This window comes from Eupeodes corollae, chromosome 1 (assembly GCF_945859685.1).
Source record: "Eupeodes corollae chromosome 1, idEupCoro1.1, whole genome shotgun sequence".
NCBI classification, from domain to species: Eukaryota; Metazoa; Arthropoda; class Insecta; order Diptera; family Syrphidae; genus Eupeodes; species Eupeodes corollae.
The window spans coordinates 139,165,429-139,184,005 of NC_079147.1; the positions used below are offsets into that span (position 1 = coordinate 139,165,429).

At 36.4% G+C, this 18,577-nt stretch overlaps 5 protein-coding genes across 5 annotated transcripts in view; 4 read left to right on the top strand and 1 right to left on the bottom strand.

Moving 5' to 3' along the window:
* LOC129940465 (coiled-coil domain-containing protein 39) overlaps positions 1–4,917 on the bottom strand; it is a 31,263-nt gene extending 26,346 nt beyond the window's left edge. The window contains exons 1-2 of the mRNA XM_056048811.1: positions 4,611–4,917; positions 4,390–4,537 (exon numbers count right to left, since the gene is read on the bottom strand). Of these exons, the coding sequence (XP_055904786.1) occupies positions 4,390–4,537; positions 4,611–4,832 (370 nt within the window). The 5' untranslated portion in view covers positions 4,833–4,917. The remainder of the gene's footprint in view (positions 1–4,389; positions 4,538–4,610) is intronic.
* A 5,297-nt stretch (positions 4,918–10,214) lies between these two features.
* LOC129945045 (uncharacterized) lies at positions 10,215–11,465 on the top strand. Its single transcript, XM_056054709.1, has 2 exons — positions 10,215–10,798; positions 10,856–11,465. Exons 1-2 carry the CDS (start codon positions 10,215–10,217, stop codon positions 11,463–11,465), a joined length of 1,194 nt encoding a protein of 397 aa, XP_055910684.1.
* A 171-nt stretch (positions 11,466–11,636) lies between these two features.
* Positions 11,637–12,644, top strand: LOC129945052 (uncharacterized). The gene has a single exon (XM_056054715.1). It carries the CDS (start codon positions 11,637–11,639, stop codon positions 12,642–12,644), a length of 1,008 nt encoding a protein of 335 aa, XP_055910690.1.
* A 29-nt stretch (positions 12,645–12,673) lies between these two features.
* On the top strand, positions 12,674–15,469 carry LOC129945059 (uncharacterized). The gene is made up of 2 exons (XM_056054720.1): positions 12,674–14,269; positions 14,381–15,469. Exons 1-2 carry the CDS (start codon positions 12,674–12,676, stop codon positions 15,467–15,469), a joined length of 2,685 nt encoding a protein of 894 aa, XP_055910695.1.
* A 1,212-nt stretch (positions 15,470–16,681) lies between these two features.
* LOC129938997 (uncharacterized) lies at positions 16,682–17,971 on the top strand. Its single transcript, XM_056046849.1, has one exon. It carries the CDS (start codon positions 16,784–16,786, stop codon positions 17,771–17,773), a length of 990 nt encoding a protein of 329 aa, XP_055902824.1. The 5' UTR covers positions 16,682–16,783; the 3' UTR covers positions 17,774–17,971.
* Positions 17,972–18,577: the final 606 nt, after the last annotated feature.

Sequence of the window (18,577 nt, forward strand, 5' to 3'; positions counted from 1 at the left end):
TTACAATAACTTCCTATGGGAAGTTAATAATTCCGTGGCTAAGTTGGTCAAAAGCTTTAGAAGTCAGTGTATACACAGTCATCTTTATAACCTTGTTCTAAAGCGTTTGACCATATGTTTGGGAATGTGAGGAGATTTATAACGGTTGATCTTTTTCTCACAAAACCATTTTGCTGTTCGCAAATGAGATTTTTACTTAAAAATGCTCCACTTTCACAAACAACTTATTCAAACAATTTGGGAATGCAAGAAAGCTTTTAAAAAATGGTGTTAGAAATGACTTCTGTTTGCCTGTTTTTAGAGAAAGTTTGAATAAGAACGTAAGGGGTTCAACTAAAGCATTGCTATACACTTTTTTAATACTATCGCGGGAATACCATTGGGACCGGGTGAGCAGTCATCATTCAACGCGTATAAAAGATCAAGAACCGTACTCTGTAGCACAGGGATGTGTCTAAAAACATAATTTATATAATAATTATTTCCACAAGAAAATCAGTTACGAACTAATATCATCCATTTCATTGGTTTAATTTGCTAAAAGAAATCCGACTACAATATCTTGGAAGCAACTTATTCAGGTACATTAAGGTATCCGTTTGGAACAAATTTTTCTCCAAAATGTTCGAAAAAGAAGAATTTTTTCGAGGTATCTGTTCTAATAAGCGTTTTGAATAGATCCTCCGGAAAAATACATCGCATTGCATCGCGAAGCAGCTCAATTCGAATAGCCAACAATTTTTCACGGCCATGCGGTGTATTTCTTGAAAAGTTTTATGATGAATTGCAGAATATTTTTGAAAATGGAAACAAAAATACTAACAATAATTTTCTTGCATTATCTTAGTGTATTAATATATAAGAAAAGTATACACGAAAGTAGATGTACATACATTGGCATTGACGTTGGGCCGTTAATTCAAGATGTAAATAGTTGGAAAAGGTTTAGAAAATTAAAGAACAACATTTTTAAGATGGTATCAACAAATGCTTAATTTAATTTTTCTGGAGTGATTGTAAATCTTATGTAAAAATAAACCGATCAACTGCCGTTGGAGCGTTCATACAAAAAAAGCTTCATTCAAGTTGAAGACACTTTTTTTTCAATAAGAATCTTGAAAGATATTGGAGCATAGTCATTTGAAACGAAAAGTGCAAAAACAGTGAAGTATGATAAAGAAAAGGAGTCCCAGACAAAAAAACAAGAATCCAACAGCGACATTGAAAATTATATTTGAAATTATATTTATGTTTCAGGATTCTTCTTTTTTATGTCATCATTTTCCTTGCATTAAAAGTTTTAGTTTTGAGTCAAACTATTAACTTGTTTGTAAGAATTTCAAAACTGTTTAAATTGTTAAAAAAATGTCCCACTTTCAAAATTAAACAGCTTGAAAGTAAAAAGAGTTTCTATCGGAGTTTACATTCGTTACGGAAATTCTCCAAACGAATACCATCTATAGCTAATTATCTGATGAAGTTTTAGAACATCTATCGCTCAGCTGTATGAAATAATAATATATTATCCGAATGGTTTCAGACAGCAACAAAAGTCTGCTCATTTCTTCTCTCTTCTTGGATGATTTCAGTTTACACCAACCAGAAATTATATCTTACATGGAAACTAAATTCTTATATACGCGGATGACTTAGTAATATTGGCTGACAATTGAATATGATGCAATTGATGATCAACAAACTAGAAACATTATTATGACTTATGGAATAAAAGCTAAACACGAGCAAGTCAAAAATCCTAATTTTCCGAAATGAAACTTAACGGTTTGCAAGAATTAGAAAAGGTTTAAAAATTCAAGTATCTGGGCGTCCTACTAACTCCTTCGAGGCGCTATTGGAAGAAAAGCTGAAAAGCATAGAATATTTGAAGCAGTGGTTCGTGCAATTATGTGCTGTGCAGCACAATTATGGGGAATCTGGCAATTTGAAGAAGTAGAAAAACTCCAAAGATATTTTGTTAAAAAAATGTTCACGGAGACTAAATTACCAACATTGTTCACATACACCCTAAAGCTTCATCTTGATTAGATGAAGAAGATGATAAACCAACATTAGCTTTTTGAAATGGCTTCGCTTTTAAAAAACTCCAAAAAACAATTCTTTAATGAATGGTTTAGGCTGTGTAGGGAATATAATGTTAGTGAACTAATTAATTACATGAACTCCTTGAAAAAGTTAAGTCCGCCCAATTTGTAAGCTTCCGCGACTAAATCCAAGATATTTCAAGAAGATTGACGTTGAAGCATCTCCAAAATGACTTTGGAACTAAGAATTACTTCCATGATGATCTAAGTGCAGATATGATATCGACGATCTGTAAGACCAGAGGTGAAAACTTGCCTTTAAACTACAAACGATACGAAACTAAATCAGAATCAACTTGAACCCTATGCTAAAAGCAACATTTCATCGCAATATGCTCAGTGTTGAAAACGATAAGAAAATAAACAACAGAGGGAAAGAAACTGATGCTATACACAGATTCTGAAATAAAAGAAACCAAATTGCAATGGGCAGGTTCAGACAACACAACAAAACACTGCATTCTTTGAGCGTAAATTTTTACCAGAAAAAGTAGTTAGTGTTCTTCAAGTGTCATAAACTTCGAACTCGGAACTTTACTTCACTATCCTCTAACTTCAGTTGATTGTGCAAAACCACCAAAACCATAATTTTCTACGAAACATTACTCAAGCAAACTTCAAGTCCATCCTGATTTGCATTTTGTAATGTAAAGAAATGTTGCTTATTTCTTTTCGAATTATACAAAGAAACCTTTTTCAAAAAACCTTAAATGAAATTGTGCAGAAAATAAATAAATCATAAAGTGATAAAGTTCAGCTTTCAGTTGAATGAAAATACATGATCAGCTGTCATTTTGACACAAGTTGACGTGATTTGATAGATAAAAAAAGGCTGGGATGCGACCCGAACTGATAACTTCCCATCCCGTCTGTCGATTTGTCTTTCTTAAAAGTTTGTCTATATGTACTCGTATCAATTTTTACCAAATTTGCGTACTATTTTTTGTAGATTTAATTTTTTATGAAAAAACGGAAAGTTGGATTTTTATATAAAAATTACTGAATATCGAAAACAATATTTTCTGTGAAATAAAATAAGTTTGAAGCCAATATTTTTAAATTTTGAAAAGTCGAAAGTAAATTTTTACCAACTTTTGTTAATTTTCTTTCGGTTTTTAATTTTTTGTAAAAAAAACTGTCAATTCGATTTTTCTCAAAATTGTATCAGATGTCAAAAACATTATTCTTCGTTGCACAAAATTGTTTTGGAGATGAAATCATATTTTAGTCGTAAAATTTTGGAGGTGACAAATTTTTTTTTTCAGTTTTGTCAATTCGATTTTTTTCAAAATTTTACTGAATGTTGACAACGATATTTTTTGAAAGATAAAAGTAAATTAAAGCCAATATCTCAAAGTTTTGAAAAGATATTTGAGTCGAAAATCAATTTTTAACAACTTTTATTAATTTTTGTTTTAGGTTTTTATTTTTTGTAAAAAAAACTGTCAATTCGATTTTTCTCAAAATTTTATCAGATGTCAAAAACATTATTCTTCGTTGCACAAAATTGTTTTGGAGATGAAATCATATTTTAGTCGTAAAATTTTGGAGGTGACAAATTTTTTTTTCAGTTTTGTCAATTCGATTTTTTTCAAAATTTTACTGAATGTTGACAACGATATTTTTTGAAAGATAAAAGTAAATTAAAGCCAATATCTCAAAGTTTTGAAAAGATATTTAAGTCGAAAATCAATTTTTACCAACTTTTATTAATTTTTGTTTTAGGTTTTTATTTTTTGTAAAAAAAACTGTCAATTCGATTTTTCTCAAAATTTTATCAGATGTCAAAAACATTATTCTTCGTTGCACAAAATTGTTTTGGAGATGAAATCATATTTTAGTCGTAAAATTTTGGAGGTGACAAATTTTTTTTTCAGTTTTTTTGATTTATAAAACAAACCGTAAAATGGATTTTTTTCAAAAAATATACTTGTTTGATATCACGTTACAATATATTATATAAAATTTAATTCAAGTCTCTAGCGTTTTCGGTTCGTAAGATATTTAGGGTTAACCAAAATGTTCACACCAACATGTTCATCGTCTATTGCTAGCTTTACTTTCAAGTCCCTTATGTCGCCTTAACCTGGCCAATGACTAGCTACAATAAATGGAAAACTTTAATTGATACTTGGTAAGCTTAAGAAACCTAAATTTTACTGTAAGTATTCGGCTTTAGCAAATAGCCTTTTCCTTAATATTGGACCCTATTTCGCGTTATCTAACATAAATCTCTGAAAAAATCCTACACTAAGTAATAAATCAATACGAAAAATCATATACCTACTTTCTGTTGTATCTTCATATTGACAAAGTGCTGCTTCTTCTTGTTGGATTTCTTTCAAATCAATTTTTAACTTTGAAATTTCCCGCTCAGCAATTTTGCACATGTGTTGCTCCGTCCTCATATCCGATTGATAGGCGTAAATTAGACTCTAATGAAAGTTGTAGGTGCTCTTATTAATGAAGTATGTATGTAATTTCAACTAAACATAATTAGGTTCTTACCATATTTTGGGCATGAGTTACTTCTGAGTTCTTTGCATGATTAATTAACCTCTGGGCTCGTTCATTGAAATTCTGTACATTTATTTGCAATAAAGATTTTTCTTCATTTAAATTATCAATTAGAAGTAGAAGTTGCTTGTTTTCTTCATTGGCCATTGGAAGTTCCTTATTAAGAGAAAAACCCATTGAAAGGGCTATCTCATGGATGTAATTAGAAGACATCTTTTCAATAGATAAATTATCTAAATAATTCACAGAATTGACAGGAACTTGTTCAAATTATTCAAAAACTGAAATGATAAACATTTAGTTTTGTCAATAAATGCGTCAAGTTATAAGGAAAATAGTCATAGCAACGTTTTTATGTTTTGATTAGAGTTGTTAATACTTATTTATATACAAACAATTGTTGTATCGAAGCAACATGTAAAATCTGTTGATAGGTTAGTTGCTAAATAAATTGTGAAAGCTTAACTGCAGATACTTTTTTATATTGCATGCAAGAAAAAGCATATGTAAAAAGTTTGAACAGTATTACCTTGAAAAGGATAAGGTTTCGGGTGTCGAATACGTATCTAAAACTGCACCATCCACGTAGTGTAATCTTCCTTGACAAGCTCGATTTTTAAATTTGTAGCAATTCATTTGATTCTTTATCTTTGGTTCTGAATTAGCTTGGTTTTGCCTTCCTCGACGCTCAAATTTCTCATGCTTTTCATTTGTCGATTAATTGTGTTTTGAAGATCGAAAAATAGCATTGATCTCACCAGATGCCATTGTCCTGGGTGCACTACATTCATTTGATTCTTTGCCATTTCGTCACCCTTCGCTAGATCTATTGCGTCTTAAAATTTTAAAGTGAATTTTTCAAGCAATTTTGCTCTCACACGGTTGTCTTTGATTCCAAGCACGAATCGATCCCGAAGAGCATCGTCCAAGAAAGTGGAAAAATCACACGTGTCAGCTAGTTCTCTTAGGATAATGACGTAGTCACTAATTGATTCATCTTGGTGCTGATTGCGACTTAAAAATTTGAAGCGTTCTGCGGTGTTGTTTCTTTGCGGATTAAAATGTTTTTAAATCCGCGTATTCGACGTTCTCAATAGTGTCTGGTCTTTACGCATTTCTAATAACTTTGTACAGATCCTTTCCTCCAAGATTAAAAAGATAAGATTTTGTGTTCTTATCATCAGTGATTTTATTTAAAACCATTAAATTTTCAAACCGCTCTACAAACAAATCAAATTCATCCTCGGATGGATTCAATCGCGCCGATAAAATTGACCATGTTTTGAGTCATATGGTTTTCGTTTTTTAATGAAGCTGATATCATTGATTTACTGCTTTCCGAGTCGGATAGGATATATGTAGGTATAGTTTTTTTTTTGTTTGTACTTTTGTCGTCGTCGCCAATAATAGTATTGACTTAAAATTAATTTAATTTATCCAATTTGTATTTGTTTGTATAAGAAATAAAAACTTTTGAAGAATGCTACTAAAATTAATAAAAATTGGTTAACGACTAAAAATTCTCGTCAACAAAAAAGATTTTGAAATCAAACTATTTTATCATATGCAAAATATTGTTATTCATTTTTAAACTTTTTAGAATAGTTCAATTGACAACAAAAATCTAAAAACCTTTTAAGCAAGAAAAATCGACAGACAGGATGGAAAGTTATCAGTGTGGGTGGCATCCCACCGCCTATTTTGTCTTTGTATAAGTAAAACTTCTTTTACGTCATAACGAGTTTGGTAAATTTACAGGTAAATATAACTGTTAAATTTTAAGGGCCGATGTTAAATATTAACCACATCTAAACGTCAGGTAAATTTGCGATTTGAAAGTTGGTCAATTTAATCGTCTAAATGTCTGTATTATATGCAAAAACTACATTGCATGCTCGTGCAGCTCGGTTTGCAGAAAATATTTCTGCTGTTAGCGATAATGTGGTTCAAGAGTCGTCCACCTCAACTTGTCGTCGTGCTTAACAATTGCACCTCCCACGCTCGTCGATGATGAACATTATGCATAAAGGCTTGCATTAACACGCCTACGAGGTGTAATTGACTCCACCACTGACCAATTTAAGCAGTGTCAATCGTTAGAAGGGTGGCAAGAAATGGCAACAGTGTATGATCAATTTTCGAAGAAAATCATCGCCAGTGTTGAGGCACATTTTCACCTCAGTGGATTCGCCAACAAGCAGAATTGTCGCGAATGGTAATCCAAAAGTGATTGTCGAAAAACCAACGCACCTGCAAGAAGTGACTGTTTGGTGTGGTTTATGGGCTCTCGGCAACATCGGGCCGTATTTTTTCTAAAATGAGGGTCGTCAGACAGTTACTGTCAATGGTGTGATGATAACGATCTTTCTATGGCCCGAATTAGAAGATATTGATGTGGACAATATGTGGTTTGACAAAAGCGGATGAAAGCACCTTGGATCTTTTCGAGAGAAAAGTTCTTCGCGTAATCTATGGTCCCGTATGCATAGAAGGGGAATGAAGAAGAAGATGGAATGACGATCTGTACGGGCTGTGCAGCGCTAATAACTAGCTAGGGACGGAGCTAGATGGAGAAGTTTAATAGTTCACCCAGGACTTTAGCGAAACCTTAAGTAAGTAATTGAGTAAGATATATGGTTTCAACGTGTCGGTGCCATTTGCTAAACAGAGCTAACGAAACAATGGCTCTTTTGTGCAACAAATTCATTGCCCGTGTTATTTCACGTTGTAGCAATATCAATCCATCGCCAAAATCAAGTTATTTGACATCTTTCACTTTAGACTTCTATCATTTGGAAATGGTGTTCGTCGATAAACCAGCAACAATTCAAGAGCTATAGGATGAGATAATTTTGTACATTAACGGCGTTGAACCAAATTTTTACATGACCAAAAATTACGGCAAAAAATACTGCAATGTCCCAAAGGCAGTAAAAATTTTTGGTCATTTGTAAAAAATATGAGGAATTCTTCCTCTTCCTCGGTTCCTACGCTCGTTGTGAATGACACTCCAGTTGTTAGCTCCTTAGAGAAAGCAAATCTCTTTGCTAGGCAGTTCGCCGCCAATTCAACTCTGCCAGTGAGTGTTATGACTCCGCCTGTACTTGAGCGAGTTAATGATTCTATGGGGCAAATCTTTTTTCGCACTCGTACCGTAGCGAGGGTCCTAAAAGATCTTAACATACACAAATCTGCTGGTCCAGATGGTATCCCCGCTATTGTTCTGAAGAGGTGTTCTTCATCGCTGGCAAAACCACTGCGTAAGCTTTTTCATCTGTCCTACTCCTCAGGTCTCGTTCCGAGCGGATGGAAAACCGCATTTGTCCAGCCTATTCCCAAAAAAGGCGAATCTTCCTCACCGTCTAATTATCGACCGATTGCACTTACGTCCCTTCTTTCCAAGGTCATGGAAACGCTGATTAATTATCAGCTCAAGAAATATCTTGAAGAACGGAAGCTTCTTAATGACCGACAGTATGGCTTTCGTAGCAATAGGTCCACTGGTGATCTCATGGTTCATCTCACCGAACAGTGGAACAAATCTTTACATAGCTTTAGCTTTAGAAAGTAAGATTATTGCACTAGATATTTCAAAAGCATTTGATAGGGTTTGGCATCAGGCTCTCTTATCGAAAATGCGTGCTTTCGGTTTGCATGAATCCCTCCTTCATTGGATTAGTAATAAATTTCGGTGTGCCCCAGGGCTCTGTTCTATCTCCAACACTCTTTTTCATTTTTATTAATGATCTCCTGTCTGCAACATCTAATCCAATACATTGTTTCGCTGACGATAGTACTCTTAGCTTTTCATATTCGTTTTCAGATTCACACCCCTCTTCTTCGGATGTGGAACTGCAACGACAAAATATGATAAGCTCATTAAATTCCGACCTAAACAGCAATGGGGAATAAGAAACCGCGTGGAATTTAAATTCTTCGAAAACGCAATGCTGTCTTGTATCGTTAAAGCGAAATATACCCCCTCTGCCATTATCCATAAATGGCACTTGCATCGAGGAAACTGAACATCTGGATATTCTTGGTATGTGTATCACCAACCACCTTTTGTGGAACGATCACATACGCGATGTCGCCAAAAATGCCGCAAGATGTTTGGGTTTTCTAAGGCGATGCAAGAAGTTTTTCTCCCCCTCTGATCTGGCTGTTATTAACAAGTGTTATATACGTCCAAAGCTTGAGTATAACTCCCATATCTGGGCTGGTGCTCCTGCAACTTACTTAAGCCTCTTGGATAGTATTGAACGTAGAGCATTTAGATTGATTGGTGATATTACCATCATAAGATCATTTACGTCACTTGAACATCGTCGAAATGTTTCTTGTCTCACCCTGTTTTACCGTTATTTTAATGGTTTATGCTCTAGAGAAATAGCCAGTTGCATTCCTCCCCTTAAACAGTTCAACCGTAATACTCGCGCTTCTGGGAAAACTCATCAATATACCCTCGAGCCCATCTTCGGTCGTACTGTCAAGTATAGAGATTCGTTCTTTAGCCGTACTATGCGAATGTGGAATGCCTTACCACACTCTGTCTTTCCCAGCTATTGCAATATTCAGGAATTCAAAACCAATGTGCACTGACATCTCCTTTCAACCCCTCTCTCCCTTTCCTAGTGCTCACACTGTGTCTACGTAATAAGGGTTGTTCAGTCTCAACATGAACCACATTTATCAATTTATTTAATTGTATTTATGTTTTTATGAATTACTTTTATTTTCGCTCAAGGCAGCATCTAATCATAATTTACCCTATTGTTATTATTAAAAACATACATACTCACATAATACACATTGTAACATATATATAATCATTTAACACTCGTACGCATTAACTGCTCATCTTGTACATAGCTAAACGAATTTGCTCTGATGTTAAGCCTAACGGCTTGCATTTCTTCTATTTTCTTTTGTTTGTTATATTCTTATATTTCTTTACCATGTAAGTTAGTTTTAAGCATTTTTATAATAAATCATTCTTGTTTGACGCCTCATAAAGACAACACGGCCTTTTATTTCTCAGCAGCTACCTTACTAGGATTTTGAGTAAGGTAATTGCGACGTTGCGCCATAAGAGCTTTGTTTGGTCAATACATTGGTGACCCCGACGTGATCCAGTGAATATTACATTGGATTACAAATTAATAATTACATTTCATCGCACAAGAAAAGCTGCTTCTAATCAAATCTTTATATTCACATTGGATGGTTCATAACAGGTAGGGTGATTAATTGTCGCATTAACTGCAATTTAATTTATTGGAATTTCAATCTACATACAAACTACGTCCTAATTCACACCGAGACTGCAATCAACATCATTTCTTCGCATCAACGCTGCATAAACGTGGGAGATTAATAAAAACCAACATCACCTCAACGGTACTCCAGATATCTCAACACAACTGTAATACGCTTGGAACAGCAACGGAACAAAGTACCTCATAACGGAACGCAACAAATCACCTCATAACGGAACGAACACATCACCTCTCATTACGGAACACATTGGTAACACCAAAGAACTTCGTGAGTACCCATTTTTTTATTATTTAAAAGTGAAGTGATTATCTCAAAATGGCTGAAGTAAAGTTAGAGAAGCTTAGAGTAAAACGCCAAGTAATCATCGGCCAGCTAGGTAGAACGAAAGAATTCTTAAAACGCGCTTCTGCAGCACTTACCGCTGAACTCGAGACTAGATTAGAATCTCTCGAATCGACGAGAACTAATTTCGAAGCAATCCAACTAAAAATTGAAGAGCTTGACGAGAACGAAGTTACTCTTCCAATCAGAGGTGATTTCGAAGAGACTTATTTTGAAATTCGTCCAGCACTACTAAATTTAATTAGCGATGCCAGGCATCCATCGGATTCAGAACCTACGAATCGTACGGTACTAGACACTACAATTGGAGGCACACCAATCCGCCTGCCAGAGATACCTCTACCTAAATTCTCGGGAGATTACGTCAATTGGACGTCGTTTTACCAAACTTTCGTTACTTTAATCCATAACAATCCGGCCTTGAACAACATCACTCGATTTCATTTCCTACGATCAGCGCTTAGTGAAAGGGCACTTAGCAGCATTCGCGCTCTAGAGGTTAACGAACCCAATTACGAGGTAGCTCTAAAAACACTTGTATCTCGATATAATAAGGAGCAAGTCATAGCTCATTAGCATCTTAGAAGAATCTTTAATCTTTCACAAGTTTCAAGAAACTCCGCAACGGAACTTCGTACGCTCTTGGATGAACTTAACGTTCACTTAAGTGCACTTACATCACTGGGTAGGCCTACAGTCTATTGGGATGATCCCATGATCTACCTGATGTGCACTAAATTAGACAGCCTATCGTTAGATAAATGGAATGACATTCGTTCCCAAGATAGATTTCCAACCCTTGATGAGTTCAAGAAGTTTTTGGAAAACCGAGCTTTCAATCTAGACGAAAAATCATGTCTCGCTCCTGCAGCCTACACTTCGAATCTAAAGAATATTAAACCTAAAAAGGACAATAAACAACCGCAAACGTCTCTCATCGCAGTACACGAAAAGCTCTGTAGTTATTGTTCAGGTACGAAACACAATATATATAGATGCCGAAAATTCCTACAACTTTCACCCGAACAACGCTACAATTCAGCAAATGGGTTAAAACTCTGTATTAACTGCCTCAAAACTGGCCATCTAACTGATTCCTGCAGCTTAGATAAGTGTCGCACTTGCAAGCAGCCACACCATACATTGCTGCATGATCATTTAAAAGCATCATCCGCATCATCTGCATCATCTGCACAACCTGAAACTCCTTCAAAGGAACCTTGACTAGAATCTTCGCTTGATAAAATTTCTACAGCTAAGCCCACACCTGTTTTGACCACTCCCATAATAAAAGATCAAACAAGCTCAAACTCCACTATCGGAACATCAGTATTGGTATCAGAACACCAGAAAACCAAAACTCGCTCTCAAATTATACTAGCCACTGCGCTTGTCATGGCCCTCAACAAATACGGCCAACCTCTCTTATGCAGAGCCCTATTAGACTCAGGTTCGCAGCTACATTTCATAACTGAATCTTGCGCTTCACAGCTTGGTCTTGAGCGCTCACGGACTGATCTGCCCATCAGCGGTATTGGAAACTCCACCTCGACAATACGTCACATAATCACTACGTCCATATACTCACGGCTCAGTAAATTTTCTAAAACAATCGACTTTCACGTCTTGCCACAAATTACTGGCAACCATCCTGATAGCTTCATCAATGTCGACGAATGGGATATCTTAAAAAGGCTTGACCTAGCCGATCCTCATTTTTATCGTCCGAGCAAAATTGACATCCTCATCGGAGCGGAGCTACTCTTTACTATTCTGAAACAGGAACAATATCGCCTTGCTATCGACCTTCCTATCTTACAGAGTACCGAACTTGGATGGGTAGTCGCTGGCAAACTGCAATCAAAACCTCTGCCGCTTTCACACTGCAACATTGCAACCACAGCACTTCCCACACTCTCTTCTCTAGAAAGGACACCTCATAAATTTTGGGACCTAGAAGACTACAAGGCTCCGTCTAAGACTCTCTCCCAAGAGGAAGAAGAATGTGAGAAACACTTTAAGCAGTTCTTCTCACGAACAAGCTCTGGTCGCTTCATTGTCCGTCTTCCATTTCGACGAAACCCGTCACAACTCGGAAACTCACTGAACACAGCTTCTAAAAGATTCAAAACGCTTGAACGCAAGCTCATCTCCAAACCGGAACTGCAACAGCCTTACAGAGCATTTGTTAACGAATACATAGATCTTCACCACATGCAAGAAATTAAGACTATACCAACCTCAAACTATTTTTTACCACACCACTGCGTTGTCAAACCGGATAGCTCATCCACAAAACTCCGAATAGTTTTTGACGGTTCGGCAAAGACTTCAACAAATCTCTCTTTAAATGACCTGCTTATGGTTGGACCAACCGTACAGCCCGACTTATTTACAGCTTAATCAATTTTCGCACATTTGCTTACGTATTCATGGCAGATATTCGTCAGATGTTTCGACAAATTCTCATTCACGAAGACGATAGAAAATATCAAATGATAGTTTGGCGCAATGAGCCGAATGAAATACTAAAATACTACCTCCTGAATACAGTGACATATGGCACATCATCTGCTCCCTTCTTAGCCACCAGATGTATCGTTCAATTAGCAGATGAAGAAGAGGCTCAATTTCCTAAAGCAGCACATGCGGTTTTAAATGGAGTCTATGTAGACAATTTCATGACAGGAGCTAATGACCTCTCAGAAGCTAATCAACTTAAGAAAGATATCATCTCAATCTTAGCAAAAGGGCAGTTTGAACTCAGAAAATTCTGTGCTAATAACGACCGACTTTTAGATGACACTCCAGAAGAACATAGAGAGCCCTTTGTGATCATAAATAATTCCGAGACAGTCAAAACTTTGGGATTGACCTGGCAACCACAGGAAGATCTTTTCAAATTAAATTATGTACCCGAATTTCACAATCAGACTTCCAAAAGGACAGTGCTCTCTGATCTAGGTAAGAATTTCGATCCTCTTGGCTTAATCGGTCCAATCGTCGTAAAAGGTAAGTTGTTCATGCAACAGCTCTGGAAATCTAAACTAGGATGGGATTCACCACTACCAGAGGAGCTTAGCCTTCAATGGGATCGCTACATTCAGCAGCTAAATGAAGTCAAATTCTTGTCCTGCCCTCGGCATCTTCTTGGTCAATCAGAATATGTTGACATCCAACTACATGCATTCTCGGACAGCAGCGAAGCCGCATACGGAACGTGTTGCTATTTACGTTCACTAAGTCGTTCAGGCGAAGTAAACTGCCAGCTCATATGCTCCAAATCACGCGTTAGTCCAATAAAGTCGACAAGCCTACCTAGACTAGAGCTCCAAGCAGCAGTCATGATGGCCGAGTTAGTTGACAGGCTAACAAAAATACTCCAACTCAAGATCAACGATATTTTCTATCATACCGATTCACAGATTGTTTTAGCCTGGATTTCCCAACCATCATACACATGGGTTACATTCGTCGCCAATAGAGTAGCCAGAATTCAAGAACTCTCACAAGCAGAGCAATCGAGACATGTTTATGGAAAAATGAATCCGGCAGATCTGATCTCAAGAGGTTGTACAGCTGATACCTTACAATCATCATCTCTCTGGTTCCAAGGACCAAGCTTCTTAATTTCAATGCATGAAAGCTGGCGAGAAACAGCAACAATCAGCTCTTTTGAAGAAATCCCGGAAAGAAAATCATCCAACAAGGCGCTCACCGCAGCACATCCGCAATACTACAGCATAATGCAAAACGTAAAATACAACGATTCACTCCCAAAACTTGAGAGAATATTCGCTTACGTATATCGTTTCTACAATAAAGCACGAAAAATTCAAACTACTGCGGTGCTTTCAACTCTTCCCACTGTGGAGGAAAGTAATCACGCCCACAACGGCTTAATCATAAATATGCAGCTTCTTGAATTCAAAAATGAATTCAATCGCCTTCAAAATTCTGAACAAGTTGAACAAACTAGTCGTCTTCGAAATCTTTGCCCATTTATAGCCAGAGATGGCTTGCTCAGGGTCAAAGGACGACTGGAAAACGCTCCTTTTAATTATGATTCTAAGCATCAAATAATTTTACCTAAAAGAAATTTATTAACTGATCTAATTTTTTCTTTTTATCATTTAAAGTCGCTTCATGCAGCTCCACAGGCACTTCTCGGTATAATTCGTCAAAGGTACTGGCCTCTAGATGGACTAAACATGGCTCGTCGAGAATTCAATAAATGCCAACGCTGTTTCCGTGTCAAACCAAAATCAGTAGAGCAGTTTATGGGCAATCTTCCACCAGAACGGGTGTCACCAGAAGGTCCATTCCTGACCACTGGCGTTGACTTTTGTGGCCCCTTTAAACTACGCTACCAGCCAAGGGCTCGAACAATCATTAAAGGATACATCGCTGTCTTCGTCTGCTTCACCACGAAAGCAGTCCACTTAGAAGCAGTCGGAGATCTAACTACAGCCTCATTCATCGCAGCACTCCGACGATTTATCGCCCGGCGCGGCCTCTGTCGTACAATATTCTGCGACAACGCAACCAACTTTGTCGGCGCCCGAAACGAGCTCAAAGAACTAGCGAGATTATTCGATAGTGAAAGCCTGATACAGATTAAGGAAATCTGTCGAGTGGACCGAATCGAGTGGCGTTTTATTCCTCCAAGGTCACCTCATTTTGGCGGTCTCTGGGAGGCTGCCGTCAAGTCTGCAAAGTACCATTTCATTCGAGTAGCAGCAAATGCGATTCTTAACTATGAAGAACTAAACACTCTCACCGCTCAAATCGAAGCAATTTTGAACTCGCGTCCAATTACACCGCTCTCATCATCACCGAATGACCTGGAACCACTCACTCCAGGCCACTTTCTCATAGGACGTCCGTTGACATCCATACCAGAACCCTGCTTACTAGATGCTAGTATCTCGAGGCTCACCAGGTTTAGACGGTTGCAACAAATTCAGCAACAATTTTGGAAACGCTGGTCTCGAGACTACCTCCTTAGCCTACAGGAACGCACCAGGTGGTACAAAAAATCTGAAATTCTCGAAGCAGTTACAATCGTTCTCATACATGACGACAACTTACCCCCATACAAATGGCTTATGGGACGAATCCTCAAGACTTTCCCTGGCTCTGACGGCATCGAACGTGTGGCTGAAGTCAAAACCAAACTTGGCATCTATAAACGAACAGCCAATAAACTCTACCCACTTCCGATGTAAACACTGTTGAAGATATAGATAACAATACTTCAAGGTGGCCGGCATGTTCAGTCTCAACCTGAACCACATTTATCAATTTATTTAATTTTATTTATGTTTTTATGAATTACTTTTATTTTCGCTCAAGGCAGCATCTAATCATAATTTACCCTATTGTTATTATTAAAAACATACATACTCACATAATACACATTGTAACATATATATAATCATTTAACACTCGTACGCATTAACTGCTCATCTTGTACATAGCTAAACGAATTTGCTCTGATGTTAAGCCTAACGGCTTGCATTTCTTCTATTTTCTTTTGTTTGTTATATTCTTATATTTCTTTACCATGTAAGTTAGTTTTAAGCATTTTTATAATAAATCATTCTTGTTTGACGCCTCATAAAGACAACACGGCCTTTTATTTCTCAGCAGCTACCTTACTAAGATTTTGAGTAAGGTAATTGCGACGTTGCGCCATAAGAGCTTTGTTTGGTCAATACAAGGGTAATATATCCCCTTGAGTGTGCGCTTATTATAAAAAAAAACCTCAATTATGCCCTAGCGTCATCGAAAATTTGGACGTTCGGATGGAGCCTATATTTTTTTCCATACTTAATTGAACCATACCAATGTTATCATAATAAGAGAAATGACAACAATTTCCTAAATAATTTGTGTCTCATTTATAATCAACATCGGCCCTTAAAATTTAACCACCCTTTTATATAAAGTTATGTATAAACTTAACAAAGAGAAATGAAACAAATTTGGAACTTCTCTGTATGAATCTTTAATACCAGCAAACCTAATGTTAGAATTGTTCTTATGTTTTATTTATTTGTATTATGTCATTTTTGTGAAAGGGATGCTTCCACCTCTAATTCGTTTATTGCTTCATTGTTATGTTTAATTTGTTTGTTTCCGGCCGATAAAAAATACAAATTTGTATATGTTTACCTATTAACTGACAAATGATAATTGCATTAGTACTGTTGCAAAGAGGGGAAAATTGGCCAAAAAATACATGTCTGCATCAGATTAAATCTTAAAATTCAAAAATATTTCTACTTTTATTGAAGGCACCCTGTTTATGTGAAGACAAACAAACAATAGTACTTTCCGCTGGGAATCTATTTTTGAATTGAGTTTCTTAAAACAAAACGAATATCGATGTTTTCATGAAAGACTTTGTGCGCAGGTTTATACTCATGTCAGTGTCAAATCTACTTTCTGTATACCTATTGATACATTTTAACTCCAAAGGAAATTTATACAGAATTTTCATTCTCTTTAAAAAAATATTGTAAAAGAAAACATAAATTATGATAAAGCATTTTGAAAATACATTCATTCGTGGTCCATCGCCTTCGTATTCTGAAGACTTAGCATCGGAAAATGCAATTCCCGTCGGAGGAGAACATCAAACGAGCTCGGAAAATTTTCTCGACCAAAAATTTTCCACATACTCTGGAGTTCAATTGCAGCCACAGCAAATGAAAGGAAGGAATACCTTTGCCTTTTGGACAATTGTCACTTTGCTTCTCATACTAACTGTTGGAAATCTTATTCTAACCCTCACAATCATAGGAGTCTTGCGTTTGGGCAAAGGAATACAAGGCGTAGAAATGATACCCGAAGAAGGTGTTTTGAAGTTCTATGGATTGACCGATTTGGATAGAATCTACAATAAATGTGGAGGCCAAATAGATGGATTCACTGATGTTCCAGTCACAATAACAGGAGATGATGGAAGTGTAACAGTCAAAGTCAATCGAAATGGCCAAACGCACAGTAAAATGATTATGGACAAGGAAGGAATTCAATTTAAGGGAGTCAACACATTTGAAGTAAAGGATCCCAATAGTGGCGATGCTATATTTACCACACACAGACCACATTATAATATCCCAAATGGTGCCGATAATTTGCAAGTTAAGGCCACCAGTGTCAGCAGGATAACGAGTCCAATTGGTCGCCCCTTGAGCATTCAAAGTGATAGTAAAATTTTTGTTAAAGGTTCCGAGGGAATAAATGTAGACGGATTGAGTGCATTGTTCATGGCAGAGGGAAGCATTTCTATGAATTCCACTCAGGGAGCAACTGTAATGACAGCAGGAGATGGTGTTTTCTTGGACATGGAAAAAGTTCCAATTGTTAATACAGAATTTGGGATAAGGACTGGAAGTGTTCAGTACAAAATATGTGTTTGCATGCCACAAGGTCTGCTCTTTCGAATTGCCATACCTAGGACCCATAATGGACCGAAAATTTCGTGTGCTCATTTTAGTTCTAAACATGACCCATGCGCTTAAAGTGGATCAACTTAAGGAAAGACGAACGATTAGAGTAAAAACAATTAAATGTTTTAATTTATTGATATATCCATAACGCACATTTCAAGTAAATAAATCTTTAATACATTAACTTGTGGAGATATTTATATTAAGTAAATAAAATAATATATTCAATTAGTGTCTTGATGACACTTTGTGTCACATGAATAGGAACAAGCATTTTTCGTTTTTTATTTGACGATATTTTTCAAACCCTTAGGTTTTTTTGAAAACCCAAAATGTGAATTGTATGAGGTATGTATTAAGTTTATATTTGAATTAATTTAATAAATACAAGTTTTATTTCGGTTTTTCCGAAGAAGGTCATAAAAAGTACCTGTTTGTTTGTGCCAATTAATTAGTGACAAGTTTGCCTATTAGCGTTTAAATCAGATAAAAGGATACTCTGAGTGTTTGGGAGCTTAGTACGAGTATTAATTTCATAGAATCAAGGAGTATGGGTAGAGATGAGGGTCGGACCAAGGAGGAAATAGGCCAAATTCGAGGTTGCCGGCATTTAAAAAAAAACCATCCGTGTAATAGCCATAGCAAAATTAGAAGTAGTTCAAATGTTTTATCAACTACCTTAGGGACTCAGAGAGGTATGGAAAAAACTACAAAGGAAGAGACAAGAAAGCCACATCATTTTAGGAAAAGCGTTCGATAGTGAGAGCTTTTTCAAATTCAAGGCTTTCCATTAGTAAATTTAGGGCAGAGTCAAGGGTGGATCCATACTTTTAATCACACGCTTAACATATAGACGAGAAATGTAAGAAATTGTTT

Bases quoted from the DNA above. Each gene is read 5' to 3' on its own strand.
- LOC129945052 (XM_056054715.1), top strand. From the start codon at position 11,637: ATGGCCCTCAACAAATACGGCCAACCTCTCTTATGCAGAGCCCTATTA.
- LOC129945059 (XM_056054720.1), top strand. From the start codon at position 12,674: ATGGCAGATATTCGTCAGATGTTTCGACAAATTCTCATTCACGAAGAC. The intron at 14,270-14,380 runs GTCAAAGGACGA...TATCATTTAAAG, and splicing joins CCAGAGATGGCTTGCTCAGG to TCGCTTCATGCAGCTCCACA.
- LOC129938997 (XM_056046849.1), top strand. From the start codon at position 16,784: ATGATAAAGCATTTTGAAAATACATTCATTCGTGGTCCATCGCCTTCG.
- LOC129945045 (XM_056054709.1), top strand. From the start codon at position 10,215: ATGGCTGAAGTAAAGTTAGAGAAGCTTAGAGTAAAACGCCAAGTAATC. The intron at 10,799-10,855 runs GCAAGTCATAGC...ACAAGTTTCAAG, and splicing joins GTATCTCGATATAATAAGGA to AAACTCCGCAACGGAACTTC.